The following is a 26,308-nucleotide window of genomic DNA, read 5'->3' as shown; positions in this document are numbered from 1 at the left end:
CCCACTGTAATAGAATGGGGTTCTAGCTGTTTGATGCAAACTACTCCTTTTGCCAGCATCACAACCTCAAAAACTGACATAGATTTGTGGATTGTTTCAATGACTCTGCCACCTCAATCTTCTCGAAAAGTTTCGTATAGAACAGCTTCATACTACTTGGTTGTAGACACCAGTAGCATGTGTATATGTTAGCCATTCTGTGACAGGAGAATTAAAACACATGCACATGGCTGGCAGAGAGGGAATAACTGCCTTGTTACTGTTTACAGTGATTTCCGAAGCATCACAACCAAGGGTCGTCCATGATACTTGGCACATGGAACAGGGTGTAAGGATTAACATAAGGCCAGGAATGGCAGCTAATGGGATACCTGCATATGGTGAAGATGCACTTCTGAGATGTGCTCACTGAGGGAGGGGAGCTTTATTAAAACATGAAAGCATCAAAGGTTTTTGAAGCCTAAAGGATGGGAAAGTTGTGTGTGCAACGCAGTACGTCATATTTCATGATAGGGAAAGCTTCCTCTGCGATCGCTTAAGTAAGCAGTACGATAAGTGTGTTGTGATGTGGTGGCATCGGAAGGGGGGAAAGAAGGCTTCTTCAGGTGGGGAATCACCATGGCAGACTAAACAGATGGGAAGACTACACAGCAGGGAATGGAGCTGGTGATAATATTCAGCAAATCAGAACCAATGGCGCAATGCATTCCTTCAGTGCTGACACGCAGGGGTCTTGTGGGGACCCAGAGCAGTGGCTAGATGATACAAGAGTGAAAAGCAAGCCATAAGAGCAAGCAAAATTCAAAGAAGTCTATTAAGACAGTGAGCATCCTGGGTAGGGAGCTCAAGAAGGTCACCGTGCATGGAGCTATGTTCTTCTTCAATGTTTATTCTCATCCTTTTCCTCCTTCACAATGATGTAGTAAGATGGTTGTTCATTTAGTAAGGCAGGGGTGTGAGAGCTGCCAATTATGCATCAATCAGTCAGCCCTTCTGTCTCCCAGACAGGGAGAATGTCCTGTGGTCCTGCCATGTAGAAGGCTAGTGCCTCTGTGATGAGCTTCAAGAGAGACATTGAGCAATGGTATGTGAGGTGGTGTTCTTCCATCGATGAGAACACAGGAGAAGTGAGAGGGAAGCAAGAGGGGAAAAGTAATCCAGACATCAAAACACACAAAGAGGGCGCAAGAAGGGTTGCGAATAAGGTGCAGCAGCCTACCATAAGAACAAAACAAGCATTGGCAATGCCAATAGGTCTGGCTTTAAAGGAATGTTGTATGGTATTATGAAGCTTTACAAGTAAATAGCATAGGAATAGATATGTATTTGTGCAGAAGCAGAGAACAGTGGAATAATATTGGTGTAGATTAAAAGTTCAAGTGACAGTTGCAGTGTTAAGCCAGACATAAAAATCCATGTAGGTTAATGACTGCCCTCCCATCTGTATTGCTGCCAGAGAAAAACAATATAAATTATCTAGTTATCTAAGACACTTTAATAACATTCCAAAGTCATGTGTGCGCACTTGAAAGTTCAAGCGCAGGAACCTGGATAAATAAAACAAAATTATCACAGCTGTGTGAAGGGCAAGCAGTTTTTTTGTGAAAGCACACAATTTCTATCTAATCACAACATGTTTTCCCGGCTCCCAACGTGTGGGCGGAGTCAAGCCCCTCTATGAGGAAATGTGTGCATGCAGGGGACCGAGTTCCTCCCATTTAAAAAAAAATAGTTTCCTACCTAATATTCAACATTGTTGGTAATGGTTTCTATAGCCATGTTTTGGGGTATTTCATTTTGAAGTATGCATGCTCATCTTCAAAGACTTTTCTGCAGATTTTCTGTTTTCAGCTGAAGAGGTTACTTTTTTATACATAAATTTGTAAAACATTTTTCACATATTTCAACTTTATTTTACAGATTAGGGTTGGTTTTAGACACGACAGAAGATCACACAAATTCTCTATACAACAAAACCACACAGCACACTGTTCACATGATTTTACCTACACTTTGAACAAGTCAGTGACCAAAATGTCTTTATAATGGACACTTACCTGGTTCGGAGGCAGATCGAGGTTCTGTCAATGAGAAGAAAATAAAGAGAAAACAAGTCAATCTGTGTTTTGTTAGCACATCGTCATGTCTAGCAGGTTATTATTGTATGCCTATCTAGCTAGTATATGGTCAAAACATTATTTGAGAGTGGCCTTAATTATGGCTACTGTTTTGTACTGCACTGAAGAAATGTATTTTATATATATATATATATTCACTGAAAAAACCATAGGTTAGAGACCATATATAGTTAGCTGGACATTTTATTGACATAAAACCAATGAAATTCCATATATAGTTAGTTGCACTAACTATATATCGCGCACCCGCAATCCACTGCTGATGATGTCACATATTACATCATTCATGACATGGTCAGTGACATCACTGATGACATCACTGATGACATCTCAAATGACATCACTGATGACATCTCAAATGACATCACTGATGACATCATCTAGTGTCTGTGTGTTTTTGTAAAGTTTAAATATGTTTTACATATTGAAGAATGAGTGGATGTATGGAAGACTGAGTGTGTGTGTGGCTGGCTGGGAGGTGTGTGACTGTGCATATCAATGTGTACTTGTATCAGTGATTGTATAAGAGAGTAAGTATGTGTTAGTATATGTGTGAAAAAGTATGGTGTTCTGTGTTTAACTGTATAGATGAGGAAATCGAAGTGTGATTGATTCTTCACAGGACTGACTAGGTGTATGAGTGCATATGATAGTGTTGTAATAATGAGTGACTGTATGTATGAGTGATTGTATGGGTGAATGAGTGAATGTGTGTGTAGACGTAGGAATCAGTGAGTGCGTATGTAGTAACTGGTATTGGTGTGTCATGATGTCATCAGTGATGTGATTTGAGATGTCATCAGTGATGTCATTTGAGATGTCATCAGTGATGTCATCAGTGATGTCACTGAAGTATGGTGTTCTGTGTTTAACTGTATAGATGAGGAAATGGAAGTGTGATTGATTCTTTACAGGACTGACTAGGTGTGTGAGTAACTCCATGGATGAGTGGCAGTGTGTGAGTGTCTGCATAGGTGTATGAGTGCATATGATAGTGTTGTAATAATGAGTGACTGTATGTATGAGTGATTGTATGGGTGAATGAGTGAATGTGTGTGTCGACGTAGGAATCAGTGAGTGCGTATGTAGTAACTGGTATTGGTGTGTCATGATGTCATCAGTGATGTCATTTGAGATGTCATCAGTGATGTCATCAGTGATGTCATTTGAGATGTCATCAGTGATGTCATCAGTGATGTCACTGACCATGTCATGAATGATGTAATATGTGACATCATCAGCAGTGGATTGCGGGTGCGCGATATATAGTTAGTGCAACTAACTATATATGGAATTTCATTGGTTTTATGTCAATAAAATGTCCAGCTAACTATATATGGTCTCTAACCTATGGTTTTTTCAGTGAATTTTCAAGGTTTTGTAAATGCAAATTCCTAACTATATATGGTCTATAACCTATGGTTTTTTCAGTGAATTTCATTGGTTTTTTAAAAGCTAATATCTATAGCTGTAAAATATATTCTTTATTACGTGACGTATCACGTAGCCACGTGAGACGCCTCATGACGCGTCGCATAACCGTGACGTATCGGCTCTGCAGCGCAAACAAAACCCGTAACGTAAGCGTGCCGGAGCACGCTTACAGATATATATTTTTTTTTTAACCTTAATTAGACAAAATCCACACGTGCACATATCTTGAGGCCTTGCAAAGGCACATCAAACAAACTGTCCCTACAATGTTGCCAAGTTTGCTGGAAATCTATTACCTTAATTTTTTTTTTACTGTTTCTCTTGGTTTTCCCCTTGTTACGCTTACCGGGACGCTACCCGGTACGCGAACCGGACGCTCCAAAAACACAAGATGGCGGACTCCCGTTACGCTGCCGGTTAGCTGCCCGGTTCGCGTACCGGGAAGCGCCTCTACCGCGAAAAATCGCGGGGGACTTTAATATCCCCCTCATCAATCCTAGGGGGTCAGGAGGGGTTTACCTTGCCCCCTTTCCTTCATTTCCCCCTTCTTTTTTCACCACATCTTGTCTCTCGAACCTACCGAGAGACAAGATGGCGGCCGCTCCGGACTGTTTACAATGTTGACAGCTACGCTGCCGGTTAGCTGCCCGGTTAGCTGCCCGGTGAGCTGCCCGGTTCGCGTACCGGGACGCGCCTCTACGGCGTAAAATCGCAAAAAAAAAATTTTTTTTTATTTTTTGCCCCGCGGGGCACTTTAATATCCCCCTCATCAATCCTAGGGGGTCAGGAGGGGTCTACTTTGCCCCCTTTCCTTCATTTCCCCCTTCGTTTTTCACCACATCTTGTCTCTCGATCCTACCGAGAGACAAGATGGCGGCCGCTCCGGACTGTTTAGAATGTTGACAGACACCGGAGAGCCAATCAGCTTCGCTTCGCGAAGTTCCGTTACGCGTCAGGTACGCGAACCGGGGCGCTAACCGGAGCGCTGTCACAGATATATATATTTTTTTAAACGTTAATTTCTCAAAATCCACTGGAGCACATATATTGAGACATAGCAAAGGCACGTCGGGCAAACCATATCTACAATTTTGCCAAGTTTCATGTAAATCTATTCAGCCGTTCGAGCTAAAAGTGAGTCCAACCGCCCTATGGAAAAATGAATGGGAAAAACGCGTTTGGGACCCCCTTTTTTCTCGGCCCCCCCTTGACGAAACCCCCCCAAATTTTCAGGGGCTGCTCAGAAACGAAATGTGCCATTTTCCTGAAAATTTCAGCCAATTCCGTCCACAAACGCCAAAGTTATTAGACATAGAATGTTCAGAAATCCCATAGAGAAAAAATCCTAACTATATATACCCACTGGCTATCGCCAGTAGGTAATATACATATATAAACATATATAATCTGCATATCTATTTAAATATAAATGCATGCATACATATACATATATGCATACATATGCATGTTATTTACATGAAAGTTTTAAAAACACTAATAAAAGCAAAGCTAAAAAGCCACCTCATTACAAACAGAATGGCTTTAACTTAAACGAGGGCGAGATCTATTGCATTTCCAATGCTTGTTTACTTTGGTTCTATCAAGAAGGCATTCAGATGTGTCACACATTTGCCATAAATTCTGAATGTTAGCACTCTAGTTGCTCATTAGATCACTGTAGTAAAGCTAGTGCTCACCAGGGAAGTCTGCTGCTAATCATGGTTTGCAGCCATTTTCCCGCATTTTTTATCCCGCAGACTTTCAGTCCGCATACCATTATCCCGCAAGGTCATTGACCTCGCATACCATTATCCCGCATTTTTTCAAAACGCATGTGCATTTATCGCGCATGCCTTTACAAAGATTTACGTTTTAAAGGCATGTATGGTAAATGCATTTGCGTTGTGAAAACCACGATGACGAGAGAGGTAAGTGGGTTTGTGTTAATTTTTTCATGGGTTAGTGATTGTGTAGTGTAGTGTAGTGTTGTGTAGTGTAGTGTTGTGTTAGTGTAGTGTAGAGTTGTGGTGGTTGTTTAGTGTAGGGTCATGCTGGGGGTAGTGTTTTAGGGTTTAGGGTTGTGTTGTAGTGTTTGCGTAGTGTAGGGTCATGCTGGGGGTAGTGTTTTAGGGTTTAGGGTAGTGTTGTAGTGTTTGCGTAGTGTAGGGTCATGCTGGGGGTAGTGTTTTTGGGTTTTGGGCAGTGTTGTAGTGTTTGCGTAGTGTAGGGTCATGCTGGGGGTAGTGTTTTAGGGTTTTGGGTAGTGTTGTAGTGTTTGCGTAGTGTAGGGTCATGCTGGGGGGTAGTGTTTTAGGGTTTTGGGTAGTGTTGTAGTGTTTGCGTAGTGTAGGGTCATGCTGGGGTGTAGTGTTTTAGGGTTTTGGGTAGTGTTGTAGTGTTTGCGTAGTGTAGGGTCATGCTGGGTGTAGTGTTTTAGGGTTTAGGGTAGTGTTGTAGTGTTTGCGTAGTGTAGGGTCATGCTGGGGGTAGTGTTTTAGGGTTTTGGGTAGTGTTGTAGTGTTTGCGTAGTGTAGGGTCATGCTGGGGGTAGTGTTTTAGGGTTTTGGGTAGTGTTGTAGTGTTTGCGTAGTGTAGGGTCATGCTGCGGTGTAGTGTTTTAGGGTTTAGGGTAGTGTTGTAGTGTTTGCGTAGTGTAGGGTCATGCTGGGGGTAGTGTATTAGGGTTTAGGGTAGTGTTGTAGTGTTTGCGTAGTGTAGGGTCATGCTGGGGGTAGTGTTTTAGGGTTTAGGGTAGTGTTGTAGTGTTTGCGTAGTGTAGGGTCATGCTGGGGGTAGTGTTTTAGGGTTTAGGGTAGTGTTGTAGTGTTTGCGTAGTGTAGGGTCATGCTGGGGTGTAGTGTTTTAGGGTTTTGGGTAGTGTTGTAGTGTTTGCGTAGTGTAGGGTCATGCTGGGGGTAGTGTTTTAGGGTTTAGGGTAGTGTTGTAGTGTTTGCGTAGTGTAGGGTCATGCTGGGGGTAGTGTTTTAGGGTTTAGGGTAGTGTTGTAGTGTTTGCGTAGTGTCGGGTCATGCTGGGGTGTAGTGTTTTAGGGTTTTGGGTAGTGTTGTAGTGTTTGCGTAGTGTAGGGTCATGCTGGGGGTAGTGTTTTAGGGTTTAGGGTAGTGTTGTAATGTTTGCGTAGTGTAGGGTCATGCTGGGGGTAGTGTTTTAGGGTTTAGGGTAGTGTTGTAGTGTTTGCGTAGTGTAGGGTCATGCTGGGGTGTAGTGTTTTAGGGTTTTGGGTAGTGTTGTAGTGTTTGCGTAGTGTAGGGTCATGCTGGGGGTAGTGTTTTAGGGTTTAGGGTAGTGTTGTAGTGTTTGCGTAGTGTAGGGTCATGCTGGGGGTAGTGTTTTAGGGTTTAGGGTAGTGTTGTAGTGTTTGCGTAGTGTAGGGTCATGCTGGGGTGTAGTGTTTTAGGGTTTTGGGTAGTGTTGTAGTGTTTGCGTAGTGTAGGGTCATGCTGGGGTGTAGTGTTTTAGGGTTTTGGGTAGTGTTGTAGTGTTTGCGTAGTGTAGGGTCATGCTGGGGGTAGTGTTTTAGGGTTTAGGGTAGTGTTGTAGTGTTTGCGTAGTGTAGGGTCATGCTGGGGTGTAGTGTTTTAGGGTTTAGGGTTGTGTTGTAGTGTTTGCGTAGTGTAGGGTCATGCTGAGGGTAGTGTTTTAGGGTTTAGGGTAGTGTTGTAGTGTTTGCGTAGTGTAGGGTCATGCTGGGGGTAGTGTTTTAGGGTTTAGGGTTGTGTTGTAGTGTTTGCGTAGTGTAGGGTCATGCTGGGGGTAGTGTTTTAGGGTTTAGGGTAGTGTTGTAGTGTTTGCGTAGTGTAGGGTCATGCTGGGGGTAGTGTTTTAGGGTTTAGGGTTGTGTTGTAGTGTTTGTGTAGTGTAGGGTCATGCTGGGGGTAGTGTTTTAGGGTTTAGGGTAGTGTTGTAGTGTTTGCGTAGTGTAGGGTCATGCTGGGGTGTAGTGTTTTAGGGTTTTGGGTAGTGTTGTAGTGTTTGCGTAGTGTAGGGTCATGCTGGGGGTAGTGTTTTAGGGTTTAGGGTAGTGTTGTAGTGTTTGTGTAGTGTAGGGTCATGCTGGGGGTAGTGTTTTAGGGTTTAGGGTAGTGTTGTACTGTTTGTGTAGTGTAGGGTCATGCTGGGGGTAGTGTTTTAGGGTTTAGGGTAGTTTAGTTGTTTAGTGTATGCTAAAGGCATATTCGTTCTAAAAGTTTTCGTTATTTTAATTTGCGGCCTAATGGTACATGCGGGATTTTTTTTGCGAACTGATGGTATGCGGGATTTCGTCATATATTCGCTAATCATACTTTCTATGGCAAAATGAACCCCCTCATGTTGTTCCTTTTTAAATTAAATGTTTTAAGAGTTACCACTTTATTCCAATCAAGATGGCTTCAGGTGTGCCATACCTTTGTAATAAGTAGGACTGTTAGCACTCTAGTTGTTCTTTAGAACACTCTGGGACATTCTGTCATTGGGCTATAGTTGGGCTACATCTAGCTGATATTTGGGCTACATTTGTTTTTTTTATCTCTGGTGGCCATCTTTGGGCTACATTGGGCTACATTGGGCTACATTTGGGCTCCAACATATATATAGCCCAATGTAGCCCAATATATATTTTTCAAAGTTAATTTTCGTAAAAACCACTGGAGCCTATATCTTGAGACATAGCAAAGGCACATTGGGCTACCAGTCCCTACAATTTTGCCAAGTTTGGTGTAAATCCATTCAGCCGTTCGGGCTAAAAGTGAGGCCAACCGCCCTATGGAAAATTGCATGGGAAAAACATGTTTTGGGACCCCCCTTTTTTCTCGGCCCCCCCTTGACGAAACCCCCCCAAATTTTCAGGGGCTGCTCAGAAACAAAATGTTCAATTTTCCTGAACATTTCAGCCAATTCTGTCCTCAAACGCCAAAGTTATTCGACATAGAATTTTCAAAAATCCCATAGGAAAAAAATCCTAACTATATATACCTACTGGCTATCGCCAGTAGGTAATATGTTTGTACACAGTAAATATTTATGGATAGTTGTACAGACTGTTTACAGGGCCGGACTGGGAACCAAAACAGTCCCTGGCAAAGCACTCGGCCGCCCTCCCCCCCCCCTCACCCCGGGGGTTGGGGGTGCCGCCGAGCTCTTTGCCAGGGCCGGTTTTTGACCGATTTTGTTACAGGGCCGACTTTGCAGCTATGCTGCATAAATGCTGCAAAATCGGCCCCCAGGGGCCCAAAACCGGCCCCCACCTGTGCGGCGCACCAGGGAATTACCCGGTGCCCGCTACGGCCAGTCCGGCCCTGACTGTTTATAGCATAAACCTAGTAAAAAGACAGCAGAAGATTGTACAGGGTTTGTGATATATTGGCAGTGGCGCAGCAAGGGGGGCGGACTGCCCCGGGTGACACCAGTTTACCCCCCCCTCTTAACTGCGCCTGTTGCAAGGGATAGCCAGCACATACACAACCGCGTTGCGACAAACGCCGGGGCTGCCAAGGGCGGCCAAAGGTCTATCTACGCCACTGAGAGTGGGCAAAAGAGTACTCCTATAATGCTATTTTTCTTACTCATAAATGCTTTTATGAATCAGCTGCATGGACTGTCTGACAACAACAAGAATAGTTATGGTAAATCCAATCCTAGAAAAAAAACATCCGCCGGCTGAACAACTGTAACATTATAACATCTCCTGTCATCTTTCCCACAGAGCCTTCGAGCGGCGCTCCATCTTCTAGGAATTTTCACTCCTTGTACCATAAGAAAATTAAACTTGAATGTATATACAATGTTCCCCTTTTTGCTTTGAAGCCTCTTTGGAGAAATAGTGTGAATTTTAGAGGACAGATTCATCTCAAGGGACAGAAGGATCACTGGTGACAGGGTACAGGGCCAGCCTGTTGTGTATGAAAAATCGTAGCAAATGCAATGTGTTTGCTGCACATTCTACTGGGGAGGATATTTTCTTACTTTGCTGCACACTGGGAGTAGTGTTAGGGAGCAGATGCCAAGGATATAATATGTGGTGGGAGCAGATGGACTGTGAGTGTGCAATCCCCTATGGGTGCTGTATTAGAGTAATGGTGCCCTGTGGAGCAGAAAGTCTTGCAAACCCTCAGAATGGTAAACTCTCCCGCAGTTTTGTGAATGGGGAAGCAGCAAATACCACAACCGCAAAACAACGTGTTGCCTTGTCAACGTGGATTAAGCTAAGAATGCATTTGACCCACGCATTCCATTTATAATGCAAGTCGTTACAACGACATGCGTTAGGTAAAGAGGCGTTTGGACTTTAAAGTCCAATGCTTTCCCTACCGTTGCGGGGACTGGAGTTGGAATAGTAAATTATACTATTCCAAAGTAAAAGTATGTGTTGTGAATGGAATGCGTGGTTCAGACGCATCTGTTGTTCCGCCTGCATTGGTAAGGAACGGGTGGGAAAGGAAAGCGTTGTTGTGTCATACAACCCTGTGAATGTATCTAGAGACCTTCCACGACCTTGGAGTGCGGCCAGTGGGCAGTGCACTAGATGTGCTTAATTTATTAAATAAATACATATACACATGCTGGTGGCCAAACTTTTTCCCAACAGTATGTTCCACACTTCCACAATAGACGTGGCCCACTTTCACCAGCGGTGCAGCCCACTACACCATTGGCACGGCAAAATACTAAACTTTTTTAATTTAGAGATGGCGCACAAAGATTCAAAGCTGTCCCAAATTAGGCGGGACCAGCTCACCCATCTTGACAGGCATTCTTCTATACATAGCCTTGCATTCAGACTGGTGAAGTCAAAACCACAAGTTCCACAATGCAGTTGAAATATAGGACCGACTACAGTATCGAAAGACGACATGGAACGGGTGGAGGGTCATATGATCCACAGGCTTCTGAAAAAATTATAGGCAATTTTGACTCTTGAGACTAGACTGATGGTCAGCTCGGCTAACCACTGACACACCTTCCATGAATCACGCACACCCTAGAGTCAGACATCAGCCTGAACTTTGCATTTTGACACTGTAGGCAGAAGGAGAGCAGTTGTTAATGATGGCTTTTTAAGCAGTGATCTATTTAAAGGTGTCTGAATGTCACGAAAGAGACATGATGCAGGCCTGGAGGTTTGAGCTTACTCTGCACGAAAGTGCCTTAAAAGTGTGTACATCTAGTTACGGACTTGTCCCCAAAAAACAGAAATCAGATTTTTTTTTCTGGGTGGCACTTTATTTGTAGGAGTACTGATTGTCAGGGAAAATATTCAGCCTCAGAAACTGGCTTCCATTAACACCCAGCCAAAACTACAGGAGGGGGACGTTCGTAGGAGCACAAACATGTACCCTACTGTAAAGTCACAACTAAGAGTACAATCCAAGGTACCTTAGAAAGGCATCAAACTCACAAGGACCTGCTCATCCAAGGCTTTATATTTAGATAAGTAAGTGGAGGCAGAAGTTGTCATCACTTTTCTTCATCTATCACTCCTCGCTTTCTTAAGAGGTAGTGTCCTTTCACTTTGTTTGCCTAAGATTTATAAAAACAATGTTTTTTATCAAATGACAATCACACATCCCATATACAGTTATATATCGAAAAAACGTAATTAGTGTATCTAACACAAAACCCACCTATAGGTGTGATAATATCACAAAAAATGTGAAAAGGCAAAATGGCACCTCACGTGCGCACCACCAGTCGAGCTTGCTGATTGGTACTCACCAGCTATGCTCACTTTTTTCATCATCAGTAATCATTTTGCTTGAACAAAATATGTGTCCCAAAAATGAGTGCCAAAAAATGTATAATACCACAGTGACGTGTGTTTTAAGACTACCACACAGACAAGACCCAGTGAAAATAAAACTGAAATAGGTCGCACAGTTACCAATTTGATTCTTTTCTTGTGCACTCATTCAGAGATTTAAAACCGGCTGCATTTACGCAGACCACTTTCTTGCTCAGCCGACATGTTTCATTGCCAACACTGCTTTCAGGCAATTTCGTCAGGGCAGGGTCATTCGTCACAAATCTTGGACACTGGTGCAATATTTTTTAAAAGAATTGACATGTGGGAGCCCAAGCCAATCGTACTGGCTCTCCACTCATTGCACGAGAAGAACTCCAAGCGTAAGTTCCTCTTTTTGTAGGCGCATCCTCAACTGCAGTGTAATTTCACCTTCACTGCCATGGGGCGCCTTTCCTCATGCCTCGGTCCGAGGAACTTATGCTTGGAGTTCTTCTCGTGCAATGAGTGGAGAGCCAGTATGATTGGCTTGGGCTCCCACATGTCAATTCTTTTTTTTTTAAACGGCACCAGTGTCCAAGATTTGTGACGAATGACCCTGCCCTGACGAAATTGCCTGAAAGTAGTGTTGGCAATGAAACATGTCGGCTGAGAAAGAAAGTGGTAAATGCAGCCGGTTTTAAATCTCTGAATGAGTGCACAAGAAAAGAATAAAATTGGTAACTGTGCGACTTATTTCAGTTTTATTTTCACTGGGTCTTGCCTGTGTGGTAGTCGTAAAACACACGTCACTGTTGTATTATAATTTTTTGGGCACAAATTTTTTGGACACTTGTTTTGTTCAAGCAAAATGATTACCGATGATGAAAAAAGTGAGCATAGCTGGTGAGTACCAATCAGCAAGCTCGACTGGTGGTGCGCACGTGAGGTGCCATTTTGCCTTTCCACATTTTTTGTGATATTAACACACCTATAGGTGTGTTTTGTGTTAGATACACTAATTACGTTTTTTCCATATATAACTGTATATGGGATGTGTGACTGTCATTTGATAAAAAAACATTGTTTTTATAAATCTTAGGCAAACGAAGTGGAAGGACACTACTTCTTAAGAAAGCGAGGAGTGATAGATGAAGAAAAGTGATGAAAACTTCTCCCTCCACTTACTTATCTAAATATAAAGCCTTGGATGAGCAGGTCCTTGTGTGTTTGATATAAATTGAGAGGATGGTGACCTGTTCATATTTCCCTCTACTGCTCCTTGTTGTTTGAAAACCTTAGAATGGCAGACAGCCAAACATCTAAAAACAAATGTGAATGGGTAAGCGTATGTCGTTTGCCTAATAGGTGGATTTTGATTATTGTTGTGTCCCGGATTCACTTCTTGGCCTCTTTTTCACAAGTGGGTTGAAATCCATCAGTCTTTGTGCAGTGTAGAATACTGCTTATGAAGGGGGGCAGCATTACGCAAGGCAACATGTTTGAGGCAACGACCATGGGCCAAGGCAACAGGCTGATTAAGCCTGAGGTGCGCAGGCACTGTAAAGGAAGAGGTACTTAATTTCAGCCCCTAGTTTCCGGTGCTCGACACCGGCACTTTATTGTCAACACCGGCTCTTATAACAGCCAGCCACATGGTGGCGCAGTTTATCTGATTTTGTGAGGAACACAACAACAGTTGCATAATAATTAAATATACATTAGAATCACTAATACCTGCCAAACAAAGCAATTAAAATAGGTTTGGCGGCATATGTTAGTAATTTTTAATGTATATTTAAAGTCTGAATTGTCACACTTATGTGAGTGTGAATGTTAGTTGTGTAGGTAATGTCATTGGCAGCGCTAATGGGGGCAATGGGTGGTGCAAGCTGCAGTGGCCTTCTGACAAAGGCCTTGGCACTTATTTTTTTTCTTACTAAAATAAGTACTGGGAGGATGTATACTCTGAGAGGCAACAACTCTTCTTACGGCCATGGCTCGCCCTGCCATCAGGAATGAGATATCATGGCGCTAGGGGGAAAAATCTGCCTGGGGACGATTATAACAAGATTTTAACTGCCTTATTAATGTGACATGACCCAGCAGCCAGGTCTATTATTGATAGGAATCGCAGCACATAGGTGGGACAAAAAGATTCTCAGTCCCCAAAAAGAGTGCCGGTGGGGTCCACCTTCACCCATCACCACAAATGGGTTCTCTTGAGTGTGGGTGCATTTCTTAATTGCATTCACTGTTGAGGTGACCCTGCAACCTGCAACCTGTAACTGGCACCTGCAGTGCTAACCATGAGTAGGCTGTGTGCACTTGGCTACACTGCTTGGCTAGAGAAAACACCAGCGGGGGCTGGCATGACTCGCGAGTGGCGGGACCGGGGCAGAGGGGGCAGGGGCAGATTGCAAGGTAGCGCAAAGAAAAAAAAGAAAGAAAAATCAATTACAAACTTACCTTGCCGCCGCGTTTCTGCTCCTTGCTTCCTGCTCTCCTTGTGGGACAGGAAGCCAGGCTTCCCAAACCAATCACAAAGCTGCATTACCCAGGCTACCCTGACCAATTACAATGCTGCAATGCAGCGTTGTGATTTGTTTTGAGCATCCTGGTTCAACGCTCAACCAGAAAATGGGGGCCTGGGCTTGTTCTCCATGCAGGCTGTAATGCAGCCTGCACAGAGAATGGGGAAAGTGTGCATGACTGTACATGACAGTCACTGCACACTTAGAATTGGGCAAACCACTCCTGCCCTGCTCCGTGAGCAGAGAAGCCCTGCCCACCCGCAAAGGAAGGAAACATAAAATGATAATAACTAAAAGATATTATAATTTCATATTTCTTTTCCTTTACACAGCTCAAAGCAGTGGGGTGATGCTCCTCCACCATAGAGGAGGAGCCGCCACTGGAAAACATTCATACAGAATTTGGGGTGGAGAAGGGAATGAATGGCGGCAACATTATACTGGGAACACACTCAGGGCCAACATACTCTGTGCTTCATTTGCATGGTATGCCAACCGAGCAAACAAAAAAAGTAATATTTGAATATACACGTGCTTCGACTCCGTCTGCATGATCGGCATTACAGAAGGGCAACCAGGCTAAACGACAAAAGGCTAAAAGAGCAGCAGGGCCAGACTGGCTACCGGGTGTTTTGGCATGCTGCCGAGCTGGGGGCTGATGTCACTGCGGTGGGGGCTAATTTTGTTGATGGGGACCTGCAGAAGTGTCTCATCCCTGGCTGCCACACACGACGGGGGGGGGTGCTGAAGTCCTTTGAGGCCAATGGGTGTTGCACGCCTTGAGACCTGCGTGTGCTTTGAAATAAACAGAGCAAAACGAATTTCATTCAGCACACGCAGGTCCCCATCAACGAAATCAGTTTCTGTAGCAAGCCTTTATTGGTCTTTGATTTGGCACATTATAAGAATATATCCTCAGTTAACTTGTTTGCCATAGCCTCGCTACATGTTTATTTCAACATCATGACTGCACAAAAATCTCAGGTGAGTACAATGGCTCCGACAACTGACGTGAACCAGGAACTGGTGCCCTTCCCAGCGCTGCGAGACCTGTATGGGCTCCCAGAGGGGGACTTCCTGCTTCATGCTGCGGTCACGACCGCGATTCAAAAGCACTGGAGAACGGGGAAAATGGAGCCGGGGGTCACCCTTGCTTGCCAATATATTGTGATAGCGGCGGGCACGATCAAAGCGGTAACGTGCCTCCAGTCTAGGCTACTTCGGGAGGGCATGCGTCCCTTAGATTCTCTTAAAGTGAAATGGGAGGAAAGCATAGGTAGGGAGATACCAGAAGCCGCTTGGGGACAGATCCTCAAGCGGGCGTGGAAGGGCTCTAGAAATGCTCGTCTCCAACTGATTCAATTCTTTGTGCTGCATAGGGCCTATTTAACACCGGGGAAGATCTGAAAGTACTTTCAGGCTCAGAATGCGGCGTGCCCACGATGTAGGGAGGAAAGCGCTGAGCTAGACCACATGCTATGGTTCTGTCCGCGTATGGGCGGTTACTGGGAGGAAGTAGGGGAACTCCTAAATACAATCACAGACAGACAACTGGATTATGACATGGCCACCTGCCTGCTACACTGGTTTCCGCATGCGGCCAAGACCAAGGTCACCAGCAAATTTATCGACTTAGGGCTCCTGCTAGCTAAGCGTGAAATTACCTGGCATTGGAAGGCAACAGTGGGGCCATCGTTTGGGCGCTGGAGGAGGGAACTCTGTAAATGGGCCAACTGCGAGAGCGTAGTGAGGTTCCGACAGGCTACCCGATCGGGTAATGATAAAGCGTTGGAAGCAGCTCGATCCTGGGAAGCACTGGTCCAGTCTTTGAAGGATCAACAGTTGACGGAAGAGGGGGAGTGAGCTCCACGTCCATGTGACTACTACATATAACGCGTAATTACGTTAGCCCATTGTTATTACCGTTACGAATATTGAGTGCTTATATAAACACCCACACCGCCATTCAAGTAAGGGGGAAGGGATTAGGAGGGTGGGGGGAGCTGACCACCGGGTAAGGAGATCCATGCTATCAGGGACTGGCTGGGAGGATGAATGCACCTGAAATCAAGCTGATTACTGTAACTGGGGAGCTACGTTGTCTTGGACTGATACAAGGGACACAGGACACGGGAGCGGGAGACTCGGGACGGGTGGTGCTTGCTCAAGTATTGGCTCCCTGGGGTTGTTGGGGTTTGTATGTTGGGTAAATGGGAGCAAAAGAAAAGCAGATACGATTATTCTTTGTAGGCCGTACATGTTCATGATTATGTGACATACACAAGCATACTATATATCTGATTCACGCCGCCCAACCCCCGGGTTGTGGGCTAAATGGCTGTGTATTATGAATATTATTGTTTCATCGATCACAAACGATGTTTCTATAATTGATAACCGGCTTAAATATGTGAATGATTTCGGCAATAAAAATATATTTTTTTTAAAAAATGGCTCCGAGAACTGACCGCTCGCCTCTGAACGTCTCAAGGCCGAACCGGCGTTTATCCTTTTAAGGTCAGTAAATTACAGTGGTTAATAGTAATACATACAGGGACCAGAGAAAGCAGAAGTGAGGTATGAAGTCGTTTCATGTGGCTAATTTTGAAAATATGATTTATAAACTGAAAGACAACGTGATTCATTCTAACTATGTACGGGGTCCTTTTATACATTCATGATCATTTTGATTATATTTTGCACATTTATAGGTAATGGGTTTACACTTAGATTTTGGTTTTGAATGCATATATTTATTTGCTGTAAACATATATTTTCATTTTCAGATTTCTTTCAATTGTCAATGTATGACACATTATTGGCACTACATTTGTTTTCATATTTGATAGTAATTCATTGTTTAAGTACTTTTGAAAAACATTTAAATAAAGATACAAAAAAGAGGTTATTTAATTATTATTATTATTGTTATCTTTGTCCTCATCTCGCCGTAAAGCGCGAGCCCGCTGTCTGACGCTGCTGCAGTGCGCGCACACAAGGACCACTCTCACCACCAAGGCACACTGGGCCAGGATAATAAAACACCTTAGCTGCTGAAAGGTTCCCACGCAGGGAATGTAGGAATTATGTTAATTTATGAACTTTCATGACTCTAACAAACTTCAGGCGGGCAAGGATTTGTGGGAAAACAGATGCTTATTGTTGTCTCAGGTGGTCAGGGCTAATGGAGTTCGCTCAACTCCGTACTGTAAGTGTTCAGCAGTAAGACTTTCAACCCACCCCCCCCCCCCTCACACACACCCACCCGACACACCGCACTGCATGCCCCCGATCATTAACAACACTGTGGACGGGCTGCCCTGGGGAGCAAGCACGCACGTCAGTAACTTACTTTTCTGAAGCAGCCGGAAGTCGGGAGAGTCTTGGATTTCAGTGCCCTGGCGAAACCAATTGACCTCGAGGGGAGGGGCGCCTCTCGCTCTGCACTCAAGCACCACCACCTGCCCTTCATAGGCCGCGATGCTTTGAAGCTCCTGAAACACGAGAAAAGTACTTGAAGCCACACTTTCAGCCTAGAGGAGATACTCGCATGGCATCAGTATACCGAAGCACAGTATTGCAGTATGATATTTTAAACCACAGCATTGCAGATTTCAGTTTGTGCATTGTAACTGTCTCATAGATGTATCACCATTAAAATCATGGCTTCAAGATTTGCTTTTAAGCTATAGATCACTTGATAAAGAGACTCAAAGAACAAAGACGAATATTCACTCCCACGCACATACCATGAATCTTTAGAACTCCTACAAAGAAATGTTCGAGGTTGATAGTGAGCGACTGTCCCAAAACTGCACTGCTTATCAACAGCCAAATGCCAGATTGACTCTGGAAAGAAAGCATGGCAGCGTCTACCCATCACCAGCCTACCCACCCACACAGAGAAAATGGGGTGCCATTCGTTATCCGGCAGGTTCACCCATGTCCAGGAGCAATGTATGGAGAGCCACCTTCCATTCTTCTCATGCTCATCACCACCCTCAACAATCTGCAACTCGAAGGACTCAATCTATGCCTTGCCGCACTGCCTCCTCCCATCAGCAGCTCAACTGAGGACGCCCCGCCTAACCTCAAACACATAATAACTACCCCCTCTTAAAATGCTGAATATTAAGCTCTTACATCATGTCTACCTATGGGCAGTGCTTAAGTAGTGCCGCTGATTGGCGGTGGGGGCCACTGGCACTCATTTTTGATGACTGGCCTGTAGTGTTCCGCATCAGAATTTGACCCGGAGCAACTGAGAGAAAAGCACCAAAGGGGTGAGGAAATGGAAGAGAAAGACTGAAAAACAGTGACAAAGAAAGAAAGCAAGGATGAAAACGAGCTGAAAGAGTGAGAAAATGGGCACAGGATGTCTCGTGTTGGATAAAAGCGGTACAAGGTGGAATCATGGATGTGCTGCCTTGATATTCTGTAGCGTAGCCCATGGGCTTCTCAGCAAAACTCTGGGCACCTGCAATTATTCCTTTTTAAACAAAACACTCACTATTGACCCTCATTAAACCTACCTTGTATTGCAAAGTAACTGGAACCATGATTACAGCTCAACTCGGCATCCATCTGGAAAGCAACAACACGCAGAGCAACTTCCAATCTGCAGTCTGACTACATGAAGGGGTTAGAATCATTCCGCTAAATATCAGAGACTAACATCTCGCTGCACATGGTCAAAAATGATCTTGCAGCCCCATTCAGAAAAGCCTTTCAAAATCATAAACTGCAATATGCGGATTGAATGTATTGTAGCGCTTGATGGAATAGAATGGACAGCGCTTGACTGATTCTTATCCCTTCTGAAAACTGCACCCAGCAAATATTTCTGGGATACTTTTCAGTCTGAACTCACTCCATCAAAATCCTTCTCACCTATAGTCTTCAGCCCTCAGATGGCCCTGTGGGACCACACCCAGGAAACTAATCTTCATTAACCACCACCAATATGATGGTGACACCAGACCTAATTCAAACTGGAAATGGGGGGAGGGAACACATGCAAGGGATAAACCTAAAAATGTTTCAGCGCTGTCTGCAGAATAGTCAGGCATCAGAAATCTTGGTCAAGGACTTAATACACTCTTAAAATCCTAAAAAATTCTGTTTATCTCCTCCCGACTCACAAAGGGTACCTACCGGAAATGCCAATCTATAAGGTGTGTAACCTGGGCATTCTGTTATATGGTGACCTATTGCTCACACCCTAAATTAATACACTAACTAAGAGTACAATCCCACAACACACTCCATGAGGATTGTTTTCCTCTCCTTCATAAAATGGCTTTGGGCACATCAGTAGTCATTGTCAGAGTTGGAGGGTGCAAAGCTGTCTGCACTCAGATTAAAGGAGCTAAACAAGCTCTAAAGAACCCAGAGACAGACTACCCAGCTCATTCCTGATCTTTGATAGCAAACCTATATCACAACCATACTGGAGCCTACATCACAACCATGCTGGAGCCACACATTTGCTCTTTTATATAAAAAAATATATATAATTTTAGATTATTTCACCTATCTCACTGTGGTTTACAAGGCTGCACCCAATGACACCAGTTCTATCTGTCTTTCAGACACTCTGGCGTTGCCTCTCAGAACATCTCAGACTTGAAGAAAAGTTCTCAAGTTTGTAAATCGCACTCACCACATTCTAAACAGCTAGTAACCACAACTGAGGAATATATACTGTTACTACGCATGTGAATACATTGCATGCCATGACAACACAGTTGTTACAACGACTGCGTTGTTACTACGCATACAATGACAATCCAAGTCTTTACTACGTCTTGCTGTAGGGGCGCACTGGATTTAGGAATAGTATGATTTACTATTATAATCCTGTTTGTGCAACAGCAGGGAAGGTGTTGGATTCTAAATCCAACACCAGTGTGCCCCATACAGCAAGTCGTAGTAATGACTTGAGATGTAATTGTATGCGTGGTAACAACGCAGTCATTTCAGCAACCGATTTGTAATGGTACAGCGTTGTGGAGACAGAGTTGTAAACGTTGTTTCCCCAACTGAGTCTTCCACAGAGAGTATCCTACTTTGCAACACCACCATATGTGTATGGCCAGATGCCATACAATTACCCTCACCAATCACCAGCATGCTTTGCCGTCATACGATTCCATACGAACACAGCATCATCTTGGCATTACTATCAAACATTTATTACCACGACTGTCTTCATTGATGATACCCACGGACTTCACCCAAATCTTCAAGACTCAACCTAGAGGCTGCCATTACTCACTGGCAGGGCACAAGTCCTAAAAAAAGAAGTGGGGGGACGCTGTCACCGGACGTGACCTCACAACAGGAGGCTCCGATCTCGTCCCAGAGAGACCAAAAAGGTGAAGTCCAGCTGTTTGGCAGGGGGGACGGCGTCCACCCTGTAAAATAAGTGGGGGGATGCCGTCCACCCGCGTGGTGCCCCGACTTGAGCCCTGCTCACTGGTAGCAGATGCCCTCACAACATTTTAGAAAGATTTCACCCAATGATTCCTGAACTTAGATTTGTACCTGCATAACGACCCTGTTTTGCACTGCTCCTGCCATCCTAAGGCTAAGTTCATTAAGGCAGCTACTAGGGACAAGGACCAGGGTAAAAGGACAAGCTGGTGAGGCAAGTCCATTTTCACTCAATCTTGAGTGTAGAAATTATTGTCAGTGAAAACTAGCCATGAAACAGGACACTCACAGCGTAATCCACTATGAACGACCTGTAAAAAATGTGGTTTCATGCAGTATTTCTTTTTCTATCTTTTTAAGACAACTCTAGATATTGTTTAAGCACTGAGCAGAAAAGAAGCACATAAGATATCAGGAAGCAAGAACACCTTCTAATAGGCAGAGGTTGCATGATGCTTTGGCACAGAGAAAAAACATGGGGGCAACCAGACCACATGAGGACAGTGGCGCACATGAAGTATTGAAGAGGCGATGGTTGGTGATGGGCCAAACATGGGGAGGTTAGCACTATGTGCATCTTCTTCTACACCATCCAGAAAGTGGAAAAGGCAATGTGGCATTTGAGGTTGGAGGATCAATACCTCTCCTATAGTTCAGAGTTCCAGGAATGCCCAGACACAGGCTCCGTGCTCACTGTGCCAATTGAACCAAGTTACAGCTACAGAAACAGCCCCAATCATGGCAAAACTGGCATTGGTTTGCATGTGTTCTGGTTCAGGGAAGATCTGGCCTGACAGTTTAGGTTAGACTGTACCTACTGGAGCAGGGTCAAGACGGATTTACATATATCTGGGTCCAAACTTAGTTGGTATGCAAAAACATGAGGGACGGGGATGTGGCCCAATGAATTGCCACTGGCTGACAGTAATTCAAGCATGCCACTCGTCACTTTTTTACTTACTTCACCCATACTGATCATGGGAATGCCTTTCATCTTGTGCCACTCAGCCACAGATCTGACAGTGAGTCTCAGTAAAGTTGCTCATGGCACAGAGAAAGCACTTGGAAAAAATATTGCAACTCACATATGTCAAGTTGGCATAGTCTGGCCAACATTGAAAGATGATGAAGCACCTATTTGCACAGAGGGTGAATGAGTCACCACTGCACTGAATGGGTGCTTCAATATTCAACCGTTGGTTTAGAAGAATCCAGTGAAAATTTCAAGATATGTGTATCCTTCCTGCTGAGGCCCTTTCTTGTGAAATAAATGTCAATAGCATTTCTTCATGACCTCTGCAGAATGGAAAACAACGTTCAGTACTATCTTTTAACTTTTCTGGAATAACATATTTCATATTTTAAACGTCTCAATTGGATTTAGTTGTGATTGTTAGGGGCAGATATTTGGGCAACACACTTGTTATGTTATGTCGATTTGTACAGCGCATTGATCACCTGCGAGGGCCAGTCACTTGAGCAGGTGTACAGGTGTGTAGCCACCTGAGATTTATTTGAAGAGCCAGGTCTTCAACTTCATGAGAAATTCAAGTAGGGTGGTGTCTCTGATGTGTTGTGGGTGGTCGTTCCATGTTTGGGTGCAATGTAAGAGAATGAGTGACTACTTCCTCTGCATCTGTTAATTTGGGGGCCGTGTGTCAGTAAAAGTGAGGCTGAGCATAGGTGTCTGGTTGGGTTGTGGAAGTGTATGTGGCTGTCGAGGTATGTGGGTTCTGTGTTGTGTAGGGCTTTGTAGGTGTGTATGAGGACTTTGAATTGGCATTGTTTGTGAATGGGGAGCCAGTGTAGCTCCCTGAGGTATGGAGAGTTGTGGGTGTGGTGGCAAAGGTTGAGTATGAGTCTTGCGGCTGAGTTCTGGATGGTCTGAAGTCTGTTCAGGAGTTGCTTGGAAAGTCCGGCGTAAAGTGCGTTGTCACAGTTGGGTCAGCTTGTAATGAGTGCTTGCATGATGGTTGATCAGGGGTTCTGTGACGGCCACCTGAAGATTTTTCATAGCATTGGAGGATGTGGAAGCGAGCATTGACTTGTGCTGTCATGTTCAGCTTGTCGTCCAGGATGATCCCTAGATTTCTGACGTGGTTGGTGGGTGTTGGTCCTAATTCAGTTAGCACTAGGTAGCATCCCACAGAGAGATTTCTTGTTTGCAAAGACTAGTACTTCCATCCTCAGAGTGTAGTTTCAGGCAGTTGGTTTCCATCCATTCAGCTGCCAAGGTTATGCAGTTGGTGAAATTGAATCTGGTGGTGGGCATCTTGTCAATTAGGGAGATAATGTTTTAGGTGTCTTCAGTTTAGGAGGTGGTGGTGATCCCTTGAGACTAGATGATTTTAACAACAGGCACCATGTAGACGCTGAACAGGGTTTGGCTGAGGGATGCACTCTGGGGGAACCCCACATACAAGCTTCTTGGGCTCGGAAGGGAAGGGTGGCAGTCTGACTCGTTGGATTCTCCCTGTGAGAAAGGAGCAGCTCTAGTTGAGTGCTGGCCCTTGGATGCTGCAATCGTGTAGTCTTCTGATGAGTGTGTTGGGGGAGACTGTATAATAAACAGCAGACAGGTCAAGCAGGACAAGGGTGACTGTTTCTAACTGGTAAAGGATAGTCTTGGTATTGTCTATGGCAGCATTGAGTGCAGTTTCTATACTGTGATTCTTTCTGAAACCTGATTGAGAGTTGTCTAGTAGATGGTGGAGCTCGTGGTGGCTTGTGATATGTTTGTTGATGGCATTTTCAATTACCTTTGTTGGGTAGAGCAGCAGGGACATAGGTTGGAAGATGGCCAGTTGTTGGCTGGGGTCGGCAGGAGGTATCTTGAGGACAGCGTTGACCCCTGCATATTTCCAGGCTACTCGGAAGGTGACGGAGCGGATGGAGGTGTTCATGATGTGGGTGAGAGGTGTGTTGAATGGTGACATGGTTAATGAAGTGGCGGGGGCACATGTCAGCCAAGGTTGATGGTGTGCATGATTGTAGCCATTTCTCTGCTAGTGTTTATTTAAGAAACCTGAACATGTGCTATGTCAACATAAGGAATACCAACGTTGAAAAAATGCATTCTGATAAACCCAGACTGAACAATCTTGAACTGGGTAAAAGGCCACGTTAAGAAAATGCAATTTTGATGACAATTGGAGGTGTGTAGTCAAAAAACTGCAGGGCACCTAGTATGGAATCCCAGGTCATGTAGAAAAAAAGCATTGATCATTTCCAACAATTATCTGTATTAAAGGAATAGGGAGTGAATTTTAATTTTACTTAAAAAATGAACTAACAAAGAAAAATAGGGAATAAAAAAAAGAATAAACAGTAGACTTTTACTATGTTTACTGTGAATTAAGGTGTAAAGCACAAGCAATGGAGTAGGGACCTAGGGGGACAGAGCAGGAAAAATTAGAATTAGATAAGGGATAAAGATTGTAGTAGGCAGAGATGCATCAAAGACATAAGTGGCGGAAGCAGATGGAGGGGCACCATGGTGGCCCTCCTGCTACAGATGTTCAGGTGCACATAGGATTGTCAGACCATTTATGGAACTTTTTGAGGTGTTGATAAAAGTGAGCAGGTGATGTTAACATCCTACCCCCATAAAAGACAAAAGAATGAATCTGACCTTGTCACATTTGTCAGGGCCACACAAATAACTAAGCTCCTCATTTACAACAGACTGCATAGGTGGACTGCCACACAATTTAGGGCCATATTATCAAGCAAGGGCGATACATTATCGCTGCTTTTATCGGCAGGAAACTGATAATGGGCTTGATAATATTCCCTTGTGAATTCCCATAGAAGCCCAAGTTCTGGTGTTAACCTGGGCTTCTATGGGAATTCACAAGGGCATATTATCAAGCTCATTATCGCCGCTTTAGCTGCAGTTTCTTGCCGATAAAAGCGACAATAATGTATCGCCCTTCCTTGATAATATGGCCCTGAGTTCTCATTCTTCTCCATTTGGACACTACTTTGCACTCAAATTGAAAGATAGGGATTCCACAAAAACACGCTGCGAAAGGGGAGAGCCGGTTAGCTGCTTGTAACGCTGGTTCGCCTGCTTTGCTGTATGATCAATGGGCCTGATTCACAAAGGTAAACGTACACTTTGTGGTACGTTTACTGCAGTTTTGTTATTCAAAAAATATGAGTGCAATTTTACTACTAGTAATTGTATGCCTGTGGAGTCTCCACTGCAAGTGTGGAGTCTCCTCAGTCGTAAATATACTAGCCATACAATTACACTCGTAGTTTGTGCATATCAAAGCAGTAGTAAACTTACTACAAAATGTACGTTTACCTTTGTTAATCAGGCCCTATGTTTCTAATCCTTTTGTGAAGGAAATGTGAGTGTGGCTGCAGCAGTATATATTGTGAGAGCCTGATGATCTAGAGGCTGTGATTATGCCTTATATTGTCTTTATTTTCATCTTTCTAAAAAGTGTGTTTTTAGAGCAGAAGTTTTAATCAGATTCCTACGAATCTATGGAAGAAGCAACTCATCTGTTTAAATAAAATGACTAGGTAGGCATTATTTCAAAAAAGAGATGTAGGATTCCTTGGTAATATTGTCTGCCTTTGAACAAGTCACTCTCACAAGTGTTCTGTCTTGGTTACATATTTCAGAGACAGTTATTTAGATTCATATCTGTTGTTCAGCTGTTGGACTGTACCAAAGTCAGATTCAAAGGGCTTTCTTGACACTGACATTGAGCAGAGAAGGTCTTCCCAGTGAGGATAACCTAACACAAAACGCAGCCCTGTAAGTTTGAATGGGTTTCTAACTAGCAAAAGAGAGCTCTTTGGAATACCATGGAGTTTTAATGAAAATATGTAAACAATTAATCCAGGCAGGGAAAATATAAAGAAACACTTTCTCAAAACACTGAGGTCATCGTTTAAAGAGTTGCCGCATGACTTGCAAGAACAGTGTGCCAATACATTTTTCTATTATTACTGACACAGTGAGCACTAGTTAACTCTGCTGAACTGTTACCACATTTGTAACGCAACAAAACTTCACATCACTTTAAATGGTAAAAACATGTAAACTGCGATGTAGTTCATTACCGCTCATTTAACATACCTTTTGCACACATCCTACTGCCTCCAATCCGAGGACCTACGAGCAATATATAGAGCATACAGACTACAACCTGCCAGGCGAACTGCTGTTCTCCAGCCACACCTAGGTCGGGAGAACCAATGGGTTCAGGTCAGACTTCAGAGCTCACTGTGCCAAGGGGGCCCCTTGGAGCTAGGGCCCCCCCGCACCGCGTGGGCTGCGGGGGCCTGTGTTACGTCCCTGTCAGAGCTTCAGGCCACCGCTCGCTCTACCATAAATGTAAATGTAAATGTACCGGTATTTATAGAGCACACAGCTACTTCCCTGAGGTAGTGTCCCGGCGCTGTCCGTATACCGCGTAGGAACCCTTCCTGGTTTTCCCTGTGAGTGTCCACTCCTGGGCACCCCCAGGGTGAAACCAGGCATCCCAGCGCTTTTGGGACCGTTGTGGAGATTAAGCAAGCTATTGCCCAGAGTCACAGAGTGGGACCCATGATTAGAATAGGCACCGAGGCGAGAATTATCAGGTCCGAGGAAATTGAGCCCAAGACCCGCCGAGGCGGGTATTGAACCCTGGTCCCGGGCCAGACCTCTGCATCAGGGTCTGCCGCTCTAACCATTTGAGCCACACTTCTCCACCATGAATAAGCATTATGTACTGATCTGTCCATCTTATGTCCAGCAGGTCACAGTTACAGTCAGTAGTGGCCGGCATCTAAAAAATGTTAAAAACGTACAGGGCAAACGCAACGTCCTGCACTCTGGACCTCCACAGGAACTGGAAGCTGGAACTCCCTTGACCAATCAGGGAGCTGCTCTCATGCTGTGTGTGCGCAGCACTTTGATTGGAGGGAGTGGCCTCACTCAGCGTTCCACAGCGCCCTGGAAGCCTGCACTGACCCTAACCCAGGTTTAAAATGTGTATGTGTGGCTGGCCGTCTCAAGATAGTCAGCCAAAAACACATGCGCACTT

General features: G+C 44.3%; 1 protein-coding gene across 6 annotated transcripts in view; it reads right to left on the bottom strand.

Moving 5' to 3' along the window:
- Positions 1-26,308, bottom strand: part of PALLD (palladin, cytoskeletal associated protein) — a 1,062,357-nt gene that overhangs the window by 442,341 nt on the left and 593,708 nt on the right. For all 6 annotated transcript variants that reach the window (XM_078677029.1, XM_078677030.1, XM_078677035.1 and 3 more), the window contains 2 exons: positions 17,176-17,317; positions 2,058-2,081 (listed from right to left, as the gene is read on the bottom strand). In XM_078677029.1, coding sequence (XP_078533155.1) covers positions 2,058-2,081; positions 17,176-17,317 — 166 coding nt within the window. The remainder of the gene's footprint in view (positions 1-2,057; positions 2,082-17,175; positions 17,318-26,308) is intronic.

This window comes from Lissotriton helveticus, chromosome 2_1 (assembly GCF_964261635.1).
Source record: "Lissotriton helveticus chromosome 2_1, aLisHel1.1, whole genome shotgun sequence".
NCBI lineage: Eukaryota > Metazoa > Chordata > Amphibia > Caudata > Salamandridae > Lissotriton > Lissotriton helveticus.
This window is presented reverse-complemented; position numbering and strand designations above follow the sequence as displayed.